Source organism: Salvelinus namaycush, chromosome 30 (assembly GCF_016432855.1).
Source record: "Salvelinus namaycush isolate Seneca chromosome 30, SaNama_1.0, whole genome shotgun sequence".
NCBI classification, from domain to species: Eukaryota; Metazoa; Chordata; class Actinopteri; order Salmoniformes; family Salmonidae; genus Salvelinus; species Salvelinus namaycush.
This window is the reverse complement of record NC_052336.1, coordinates 7623674-7635921: the sequence shown is the minus strand read 5'-3', so window position 1 is coordinate 7635921 and position 12248 is coordinate 7623674. Positions and strand designations below refer to the sequence as shown.

At 44.0% G+C, this 12248-nt stretch overlaps 1 protein-coding gene across 7 annotated transcripts in view; it reads right to left on the bottom strand.

The window, feature by feature from the left end:
- The window catches only part of LOC120024696 (transient receptor potential cation channel subfamily M member 7-like), an 80729-nt gene extending 68800 nt beyond the window's left edge, over positions 1-11929 (bottom strand). For 4 of the 7 annotated variants that reach the window (XM_038968940.1, XM_038968941.1, XM_038968944.1 and 1 more), the window contains exon 1: positions 11734-11912. In XM_038968940.1, the coding sequence (XP_038824868.1) occupies positions 11734-11736 (3 nt within the window). In that variant the 5' untranslated portion in view covers positions 11737-11912. Of the gene's footprint in view, positions 1-11733 lie in introns of all 7 variants that reach the window. The other 3 variants (XR_005472928.1, XR_005472927.1, XM_038968945.1) reach the window with 3 other exon arrangements.
- Positions 11930-12248: the final 319 nt, after the last annotated feature.

Sequence of the window (12248 nt, the reverse complement as noted above, 5' to 3'; positions counted from 1 at the left end):
ACACTCTTGGCACAGCTTCAAGAGGTAGTCACTTGGAATACATTTCAATTAACAGGTGTGCCTTGTTAAAAGTTAATTTGTGGAATTTCTTTCCTTCTTAATACATTTGAGCCAATCAGTTGTGTTGTGACAAGGTAGGGTGGGTATACAGAAGATAGCTCTATTTGGTAAAAGACCAAGTCCATATTATGGGAATAACAGCTCAAATAAGCAAAGAGAAAAGGGCAGTACATCATTACTTTAAGACATGAAGGTTAAAGCATTTTTAAATGCTGAAAATGTCAAGAACTTTGAATGTTTCTTCAAGTGCTGTCGCAATAACCATCAAGTGCTATGATGAAACCGGCTCTCATGAGGACCGCCACAGGAAAGGAAGACCCAGAGTTATTTCTGCTGCAGAGGGTAAGTTCATTCGAGTTACCAGCCTCAGAAATTACAGCCCAAATAAATGCTTCACAGAGTTCAAGTAACAGACACATCTCAACATCAACAGTTCAGAGAAGACTGCGTGAATCAGGCCTTCATGGTCCAATTGCCTCAAAGAAACCACTACTAAAGGACACCAATAAGAAGAAGAGACTTGCTTGGGCCAAGAAACATGAGCAATGGATATTAAACCGGTGGAAATCTGTCCTTTGTTTTGATGAATCTAAATTTGAGACTTTTGGTTCCAACCGCCGTGTCTTTGTGAGACGCAGAGTACATGAATGGATAATCTCCGCATGTGTGGTTCCCACCGTGAAGCATGGAGGAGGTGTGATGATGTGGGGGTGCTTTGCTGGTGACACTGTCTGTGATTTATTTAGAATTCAAGGCACACTTAACCAGCATAGCTACCACAGCATTCTGCAGCGATACGCCATCCCATCTGGTTTGCGCTTAGTGGGACTGTCATTTGTTTTCCACCAGGACAATGACCCAACACACCTGCAGGTTGTGTAAGGGCTATTTGACCAAGAAGGAGAGTTATGGAGTGCTGCATCAGATGACCTGGCCTCCACAATCACCTGACCTCAACCCAATTGAGATGGTTTGGGATGAGTTGGACCGCAGAGTGAAGGAAAAGCAGCCAACAAGTTCTCAGCATATGTGGGAACTCCAAGACTGTTGGAAAATAATTCCAGGTGAAGCTGGTTGAGAGAAAGCCAAGAGTAAACAAAGCTGTCATCAAGGCAAAGGGTGGCTAATTTGAAGAATCTCAAATATAAAATGTATTTTGATTTGTTTAACACTTTTTTGGTTACTACATGATTCCATATTTGTTATTTCATAGTTTTGAGGTCTTCACTATTATTCTACAATGTAGAAAATATATATATATATATTTTTTTTTAAACAACCCTTCAATTAGTAGGTGTCCAAACTTTTGACATGTACTGTATAATAAATGTATTTATTTATGCTACAGTAGGTAGCGTTAGCTAGCGCTAGTCGGCTGTACCTGCACCAAAACACCTGTCTTTTTCATCCTATAGCTTGTTTTCGATCTTCTTTTTAAATAGTGAGTCATCATGTTTTCAGCACTTCTATTTCCCTGACTGATCAAAACTCGTTTTCTCATGCTCTCTTGTCTCTCTGCAGCAGACACTCTATAGTGAGCAACATGTTTAGAACATCAAATCACAAAATCACATTATCAAATCGCAATATATATAGAATTGTGGCAATCGCAATACATATCTTATCGGCACCTAACTATCGTGATAATATTGTATTGCGAGTCCCTGGCAATTCCCAGCCCTATTCATTATGGTAAAACTATCTTCAATAGGATGGTGATATTATGATAACAGGAGAAGATTTGAATTCTTCAGAGAATGAACACTGGACATCTCATTCATTCAGGTGGTCTGATGGTTAATAGTGTTAACAGAGGGTTGTTAGAGAGGCTTTGGTCCCCGCTGACCTGTATCCATGGTACCTGAGAATGTCAGGCAACAAAAGACTCAATTTAGATGCACTTTAAAGCCCCAGCCAGGAACACAGACACGTCTCTCTCCCTCTACCTCTCGTTCTCCTTCTCTCTCTACATCCCTCGCTCGCTCTACCGCGGTCCCCCTCTCTCTCTCTACCTCCCTCTCTGTCTCTACCTCCCTCTCTCTAGTTCCCCCTCTACCTCCCTCGTTCCCCCTGTCTCTCTCTCTCTCTACCTCCCTCGTTCCCCCTGTCTCTCTCTACCTCCCTCATTCCCCCTGTCTCTCTCTACCTCCCTCGTTCCCCCTGTCTCTCTCTACCTCCCTCGTTCCCCCTGTCTCTCTCTACCTCCCTCGTTCCCCCTGTCTCTCTCTACCTCCCTCGTTCCCCCTGTCTCTCTCTCTCTCTACCTCCCTCGTTCCCCCTGTCTCTCTCTCGCTCTACCTCCCTCGTTCCCCCTGTCTCTCTCTCTCTACCTCCCTCGTTCCCCCTGTCTCTCTCTCTCTACCTCCCTCGTTCCCCCTGTCTCTCTCTCTCTCTCTACCTCCCTCGTTCCCCCTGTCTCTCTCTCTCTCTCTACCTCCCTCGTTCCCCCTGTCTCTCTCTCTCGCTCTACCTCCCTCGTTCCCCCTGTCTCTCTCTCTTTCTCTACCTCCCTCGTTCCCCCTGTCTCTCTCTCTTTCTCTACCTCCCTCGTTCCCCCTGTCTCTCTCTCTTTCTCTACCTCCCTCGTTCCCCCTGTCTCTCTCTCTCTCTCTCTACCTCTCCCCTTACCTCCCTCCCGCTTTCCTTCTTTCTCTGCCAAACAGAGGAAGGGCTCTTTTTGGCCACTTAGTCTTCCTGTAGGAAATTAACCAGCCCTATTTCCCTTCATAAACCGCACACACACACACACACACACACACACACACACACACACACACACACACACACACACACACACACACACACACCTCTGTTGACCCTTTACCTTCTGACGACATGAGTCGGTTTCATGAAGCACCCAACTCCCCACCCACTCTCCAACCCGTTTCCCAGGTGGGCGGGCTGTGGCAGTGACAGAGGAAGGTTGCTAAATGCACACCACAGCCCTGGCCTGCAGCCCTAGTTAACCTCTCCTCTCTCACTCCTCTGGCCAACATGCCTGACTGACTCATAGAATTCCAGATAACATCTGGCCAGCCAGCCTGTTCTCACACTCATAATGAGTCTATAAACTGGGGGAGAGAGAAGACATTAGCATGAAGTAGTGGTGCTGTGGTGTTAATAACAAGAGACAGTTTATACTGCTGTTACCTGCCAGGCTAGCGGTCCAGGCAAGGCGCATGACAAAGCTGAGAAGCTCAGGGTCAAACAGGAGAATGTGTAAAAGGCAGGTAGCCTATTGGTTAAGAACGTTGGCCCAGTAACTGAAAGGTTGATGGTTCAAATCCCAGAGCCGACGAGGTGAAAAATCTGCCGGTGTGCCCTTGAGCAAGGTACTTAGCAACTTACACAAGCAATTCTGGTTCTGGATAACAGCGTCTGCTATATGACAACAAAAATGAAGTGTAAAAGAGGTGTTGAGTCATCCTCAGAAGGCCAGTGTTGATTGAAAAATGCTCAGCGCTTTAAAAAAAAAAAAATTAACAATAAAGAGAATTGAAAATGCTTCAAATCAACTTCCTTTATCCTCTAAGAGAGGCTGGGTGAATAGGCTTACCTCTCACACTGGCCTTGCCTCTGTAGCAGACACAGACAGACCGCTATCTTTCTCACCTCTAAATAGGCATTATTAATATTACTACTACTAAAACAAAGACAGAAGGATTAGGTGGACACACCACAAGGGAGAGATAAGGAGATAACAGAGGAGAGGAACTATACTGAACAAAAATATAAAACGCAACATGTAAAGTGTTGGTCCCATGTTTCATGAGCTGAAATAAAAGATCCTAAAATCTTATTGCTCTCATTTTTTGCACACATCCGTTTACGTCCCTGTTAGTGAGCATTTCTCCTTTACCAAGATAATCCATCTACGTGACAGGTGTAAAAAGCATGATCATTACACAGGTGCAACTTGTGTTGGGGACAATAAAAGGCCACTCTAAAATGTGCAGTTTTGTCACACCACACAATGCCACAGATGTCTCAAGGTTTGAGGGAGTATGCAATTGGCATGCTGACTGCAGGAATGTCCACCAGAGCTGTTGCCAGAGAAGAGGTTGACCGATTAAAATCGTAATGTCCGATTAACTAGGGCCGATTTTAGGTTTTCATAACAATCGATAATCGGCATTTTTGTAAACCGATTATGGCCGATAACTCTAATGAACTAGAATTCAAGGCACACTTAACCAGCATGGCTACCACAGCATTCTGCAGCGATACACAATCCCATCTGGTTTGCGCTTAGTGGGACTATAATTTGTTTTTCAACAATGACCCAACACACCTCCAGGCTGTGTAAGGGATATTTGACCAAGAAGGAGAGTGATGGAGTGCTGCATCAGATGATCTGGCTTCCATAATCACACGACCTCAACCCAATTGAGATACGAAACGTGTTAACATGTAGGCCCATGTAACTAGCCTGTCACAAGAGACAACAGGATACCTAGAGAGTAGGTACACACTGGGGTGAAGTTTCCCCCCGGTGAATATGTAGGATGAGCTTCCCCTCCTCCAATCAAATCAAAATCAAATGTTATTTGTCAAATGCTTTGTAAACAACAGGTGTAGAGTAACTAATGCTTACTTACGGGCCCTTCCCAACAATGCAATCCCAACCTTAGCCATTAGTGTGGGACAGAAAATGAGAAACTGACCCCAGACTAGCATCTAGGGGCAACTTCACCATACACCAGTATTTGTATTTACTAAGGATCCCTATTAGCTGCTGCCAAGTCAGCAGCTACCCTTTCTGGGGTCCAGCAACATGAAGGCAGTAATATACATTATAATACAATTTAAACTTTAAAATACATTTCACAACACATTAAGTGTGTGCCCTCAGGCCACTACTCTATTACCACATATCCACAACACAAAATCCATGTGTACGTGTGTGTATAGTGAGTATGTTATTGTGTGTGTGTCTCTCTTCACAGTCCCCGCTGTTCCATAATGTGTATTATTATCTTTATTTTATTGAATTTTACTGCTTGCATCAGTTACTTGATGTGGAATAGAGTTCCATGTAGTCATGGCTCTTTGTAGTACTGTGCTCCTCCCATAGTCTGTTCTGGACTGAAGAGATCTCTGGTGGCATGTCTGGTGGGGTATGCATGGGTGTCTGAGCTGTGTACTAGTAGTTTAAACAGACAACACTGTGCATTCAACATGTCAACACTTCTCACAAATACAAGTAGTGATGAAGTCAATCTTTCCTCTACTCAAATCAGTCCAGTCCAATTACTTGAGCCTGGAGAGATTGACACATCAGCTTTCCGTGTACATTTAAGGGCCAGCCGTACTGCCCTGTTCTGGGCCAGTTGTAATTTTCTTAAGTCCCTCTTTGTGGCATCTGACCACATAACTGGACAGTAGTCCAGGTACGACAAAACAAGGGCCTGTAGGACCTACCTTGTTAACAGCGTTGTTAAGGCAGAATAGCACTTTATTATGGACAGACCTCTCCCCAGTCCCACTTCACCCTACACCAGTAGGTAGTGGTACGGTCCCACTTCACCAGCAGGTAGTGGTACAGTCCGTAACAGTTGCACAGTGGAGTCTACTCTGAGGGAACTATCACTCTCCTGCCTTCATAATAAATCAACATTTACTGTAGGCACTACCATAAACATGTCCTTAAATGTCTGCACTGCTCTTCGTAAAACACCATAAACTACTGCCCTCAATGACCCAGAGTTGTAATACAACTCCAATCGTCTTATTTGACATTGCCTGACATTTTGCAGCATTAATGAAGGTCAATAAACTTTGACATTGGCAAAGTAAGATAAGATTCAGGCTGTCACTATGATTGATCTCATAGCTAAAGCAAAAAGTACCACAATCATCAACATTGCATAATAATGTTGTTATAAGTCCTATTACCACACAACATGATAATGTTATTTATATTAACTGTAGCTACATATGATAAGATAATGTTGTTAAAGGATCTATAGCTGGCTGTAGATGGCTGCCTCAAACAGGTTAAACTCCCTCAACGTCAGCAAGACCAAGGAGCTGATCGTGGACTACAGGAAACAGGGGCGGGTGCACACCCCTCATCCACATCCACGGGGCCGCAGTGGAGTGGGTCAAGAGTGTCAAGTTCCTCTGTGTCCACATCACTGAGGACTTAACATGGTCCTCTCACACCAGCACAGTGGTGAAGGCGGCACGGCAGCGCCTCTTCTCCCTTAGGAGGTTGAAACCATTTGGCATGGCCACTCAGATCCTTAGGAACTTTTACAGCTGCACTATGGAGAGCATCCTGACTGCTTGTATTACCATCTAGTATGGCAACTGCAGACGGAAGGCCTTACAGAGGGTTGTGCAGACAGCTTAGCGCATTACTGGGGGCGAGGTCCCAGCCATCCAGGACTTACAGTGGCAAGAAAAAGTATGTGAACCCTTGGATTTAATAGCAGGTTGACCCTCCCTTGGCAGCAATAACCTCAACCAAACATTTTCTGTAGTTGAGGATCAGACTTGCACAACTAAAATTTTGGACCATTCCTCTTTACAAAACTGTTTCAGTTCAGCAATATTGTTGGGATGTCCGGTGTGAACTGCCCTCGAGGTCATGCCACAGCACCTCAATCGGGTTGAGGTCAGGACTGACTGGGCCACTACAGAAAGCGGATTTTCCTAATGTTCAAGCCATTCTGTTGCATCACCTAACTTCTGTTGAGCTTCAATTGGCGGACAGCCTAACATTCTCCTGCAAATTGTCTTGATAAACTTGGGAATTAATTTTTCCGTCGATGATAGCAAGCTGTCCAGTCCCTGAGGCAGCAAAGCAGCCCCAAACCATGATGCTCCCTCCACCATAGTTTACAGTTGGGATGAGGTTTTGATGTTGGTGTGCTGTGCCTTTTTTTCTCAACACATAGTGCTGTGTGTTCCTTCCAAACAACTCAACTGTAGTTTCTGCTGTCCACAGAATAATTTTGCCAGTAGCACTGTGGAACATCCAGGTGCTCTTTTGCAAACTTCAGACGTGCAGCAATGTTTTTTTTTAACAGCAATGGCTTCTTCCATAGTGTCCTCCCATGAACACCATTCTTCTTTAGTGTTTTACATATCGTAGACTCATCAACAGAGATGTTAGCATGTTCCAGAGATTTCTGTAAGTCTTTAGCTGACACTAGGATTCTTAACCTCATTGATTATTCTGCGCTGTGCTCTTGCAGTCATCTTTGTAGGACGGCCACTCCTAGGGAGAGTAGCAAGTGTTTAACTTTCTCCATTTATAGACAATTTGTCTTACCGTGGACTGATGAACATCAAGGCTTTTAGAGATACTTTTGTAACCGTTTCCAGCTTTATGCAAGTCAACAATTCTTAAACTTAGGTCTTCTGAGATCTCTTTTGTTCGAGGCATGGTTCACATCAAGCAATGCTTCTTGTAAATAGCAAACTCACTCTTTTGTGAGTGTTTTTATAGGGCAAGGCAGCTCTAACCAACATCTCCAATCTCGTCTCATTGATTCGACTCCAGGTTAGCCGACTCCTGACTCCAATTAGCTTTTGGAGAAGTCTTAGCCTAGGGGTTCACATACTTTTTCCAACCTACAATTTGAAAGTTTAAATTATGTATTCAAGAAAAATACAATAATTTGTGTGTTATTAGTTTAAGCACACTGTGTTTATTGTTGTGACTATGTCAAATTTATGCAGAAATCGAGGTAATGTCTTCACTATTATTCTACAGTGTAGAAAATAGTAAAAATATAGAAAAACCCTTGAATGAGTAGGTGTGTCCAGACTTTTGACTGGTGCTGTATATTTATCCTGCTACTGGTCACTATTACTCCTGTTTACATGTATAGTCACCTATCACACACACACTGACACTCTAGCACACACACACCATTATACAGCTGCCATATTGTTTACTATTAATCCTGCTACCAGTCACTTTCTCCTGATCCCTGCCTACATGTACATGTCAACCTTAACTACTCCAGTATTCCTGCACATTGTAAATGTGGTACTGGCATTGACCCTGTATATAACTTTCATTCTTCTATTTATTTATTCCTATTAGTGATACTGTTTTGACATTGAATACTGCACTGTTGGGTAGGGCTTGCAAGTTAAGCATTTCACTGTACCTGTCCATGTGACTAATAAAACTTGAACTTGAAACTAAGCCAAGTGTGGAGCCATGTGAAAAGTCACGGGACAGCAGTGTGACGAGCCTTCAGTTCACACTCCCAGGGAGCCCTTGTAGGCATAGTAGTGTAATATAAGAGACTTCTCTCAGAGTGAATAAGGTAGAACAGGAGGATGAGGACAGATAGTGATGCTACTGCTACTTCACAAGAACACTACCGCCTTCACTACTATACTGTGCCACTGCTCTCACGCTTTCCATGCACTGGAACAATGTGTGTGATAACAGTCTATAGCTTACTGTATATAGAACAGGCCAGACTCCTATACAGTAGTAGTCTCCTTTGGTCCATGATTAGCCCTCTAGAAAACGGACAGTCAGGTGGTGCATTCCAGGGGGCTTGCCCTACACAAGTTACTGTGCAGATTCTTTAGTCCAGATCCCTTACATTTTAAACAGATTTATTTGGGATGCAAAATGATTTGTAGATCAGTGCGTTTAAAAAAAATAATCAGGTTGGAAGATCTTGGAGACATGCTGAGTAAGTGACTATCTCTGCAGCGCTGGCCTGGCTGCAGCAGGGCTACGGTAAACCACCCTACTGCTACAACATGCTAAGTGGCTGTAAGCTGAGGCAGGCTGAAAGGGGACAGGGACTGAGGGAAACAAGGAGCAGTTTCACAACACCTGCCCTGGCCAGAACTTATTGCAGAACCAGGCTCTTCTGGGAAAGTTTGACAGAAAACCCATGGTTGGTGTACACAAGCTAGGGCTGTATCCCAATGGCACCATATTCCCTATATATTGTACTACTAAGTAGTACACTTTATAGGGAAAATAGTTCCATTTAAGAGGCACCTAGAGGTCTTGTAAAAAGTGATAGCAATGCATCATAATAGGTCATTGTAATGAATTATTCATGAACCTCCTGTGACCATTACACTAACAAGGAGTAGCATTACAACAACCTGCATCTGATGCAGAGGGAGGAAGAACTTTGAGAGAACACAAATGATAACATTCACTCACTCCAAGGAAATTACAGGTTCAGACAGGACTGGTTTTCCTACACCCAGTATTCAACCCACGGCCACCACCATCAAGTCCTTCTTACTGAAATTATACTGAACAAAAATATACGCAACATGCAACAAAGATTTTACTGAGTTACAGTTCATATAAAGATATCAGTCAATTGAAATACATGTATTAGGCCCTAATCTATGGATTTCACATGACTGGGAATACAGATATGCATCTGTAGGTCACAGATACCTTTAAAAAAAAAAGGTAGGGGCATGGATCAGAAAACCAGTCAATATCTGGTGTGATCACTATTTGCCTCATGCAGCGCGACACATCTCATTGTGTTGATCAGGATGTTGATTGTGGCCTGTGGAATGTTGTCCCACTCCTATTCAATGGCTGTGCGAAGTTGCTGAATATTGGCGGGAACTGGAACACGCTGTCGTACACGTTGATCCAGAGCATCCCAAACATGCTCAATGGGTGACATGTCTGGTGAGTATGCAGGCCATGGATGAACTGGGAACAATTTCAACTTCCAAGAATTCTGTAAAGATCCTTGCGACATGGGGCTGTGCATTATCATGCTGAAACAAGATGGCGGCAGATGAATGGCACACCAATGGGCCTCAGGATCTCATCACAGTATCTGTGCATTCAAATTGCCATCGATAAAATCCAATTGTGTCATTGTCCGTAGCTTAAGCCTGCCTATACCATAACCTCACCATGGGGCACTCCGTTCACAACGTTGACATCAGCAAACAGCTCGCCCATACAACACCATACACGTGGTCTGCAGTTGTGTGGCAGGTTGGAAGTACTGCCAAATTCTCTAAAACAACGTTGGAGGCGGTTTATGGTAGCGAAATTAACATTCAATTCTCTGGAAACAGCTCTGGTGGACATTCCTGCATTCAGCATGCCAATTGCACACTCCCTCAAAACATCTTGTTTGTGTGACAAAACTGCACATTTTAGAGTGGCCTTTTATTGTCCCCAGCACAAGGTGCACCTGTGTAATGATCCTGCTGTTCAATCAGCATGTTGATATGCCACACCTGTCAGGTAGATGGATTATCTTGGCAAAGGAGAAGTGCTTACTAACAGGGTTGTAAACACATTTTAGAGAAATACGTTTTTTGTGTATGGAACATTTCTGGGATCTTCTATTTCAGCTCATGAAACATGGGACCAACACTTTACATGTTGCGTTTAAATTTTTGTTCAGTATAGAATGGACAGAGCTGTATAAAGGCCTTTGACACTTGCAAAAAATGAATCGTGGTCTAATGATCCCCTGTAGTCTAAAACAGATGGAAGTAGGACTTATGTGGTTCTATTGTTTAATTATGTTCTATTCTATCGGGGGACCATTTGCTGGTGTCCGTTCTATATCCTGTAGCCTGCATGCATTCATCTGGCCTGGTAAACCGCTGGACAGTGAACACATGGGGACTACAACAAACCATCACACACAGCAGCATGACAACCAGACCACCGCGCACAATTAGTGACGCCACATGCAGTGTCTGTCTGTCTGGCCAAACCGCGAACCGGCGACGACTTGACAGTGGCCCGATGTAGCCTGAAACTCTTCAAGAGTGTGTTTTCAACTGACTTTTAGCGGTCTGATGACAAGCTGATCAGAAGCTTCAAACCATTATATATAGCTTAACTATGCTAGTCAGTGGTGGTTAGCTAGCTAGATGATGAACAATCCAGAGACTGATTCCCCTCGGGGGTTCCACAAAGACAGAAATTCGTCAGCTAATGTAGCTGGCTAAGCTATTGTTTAATGACAACTTGCCATAGCAAAGACAACAATACCACGAGTTAGCGACACAATCTCTGATAATTTACGCAAAATTAAAACTAGCAGGCTAATTTGCTAGCTAGTCAAGACTGATAAAGGCAAGCCTTGAATTTTGGGTCCCAGTACTGTCTCGCGGGGACAATGTCATCTCCACCCCTTTTCTTGGAATCCAACTTTGTCAAGTCATCGCACGAGTGCACGCACGAGTTGGCATGGCTCTGCAGTCACATCGCTTTGTACTCAAGTCCATTGGCGGACAGAGCTAACTGGAGTTGGCTCACTAGTTAGCATCTAACGCCATTGTGGATGGATGGTAATGCGAACGTTAGCTAACTCAACTACCTAGCCGCGGCATCGCTAGACTCAGCCAGCCGCAGTTTGCATTTCAGCGAACGTTCGGCCGATACATTTTCACTACCAATGCAAAAGGTGCCCAGATGTTTTACCCAGATGTCGGTGGCACTGGCTAGTCACTGAACCATATCCAACGTTATTCTAGATAGATAGTTAAACACAAGTACGCAATACCAACTGATCATGATCTTCTTGACAATCAAGCAGCATGTAAATAACTGCCAATTACTCATATCTCCCTCCTCGACTCGCTCGATCCTCCGACCTGACATTCTAGAAGCCCCCATTCTACCTCAAACATTCTACTGGACAAACAAACGCAGAAGAGCACTTTGGTTGGATCTCGTACCATTCTCTTCACCGTTGAGACTCAGGAAGAGCTTCTCCGAGGCTTTTATCCATCTATCGGCGGTGTTCTTTTCTGTTAGCCTTGGAAGGAAAGTCCAGTTGTCGCTGGTGAAATCTGCCCTAGCTGCAGCTCCAGCGGAAGGTTGCTTTTTCATAATTGTGCGACTCTGAACTGACGCCGCTGCGTGACGAAGCCAGCTGAGTCAGCCCCCGAGCACTGAGCACGTCACATGACAGCGGGGGTCAAATACCTGAATATTGATCAATTATTTGATTGATTAATACCCGCATTGATATTAAAGTGTATTGCCATGGGATGAGTGTTTGGATAAGTATATTATGCAACAGGCGTGTACTGTAAACAGGTTTCTAGGTCAATGTGGTAGATCTACATACTTCTCATTCTGACTGGTATGTAGGCAAGAAGTGGCAAGTCACCAGTAATAAGCTACAACAGGCTGAAACATGACGAACTCCACAGATGAACCCCAAAAAATTACATTTTGCAACAGTACA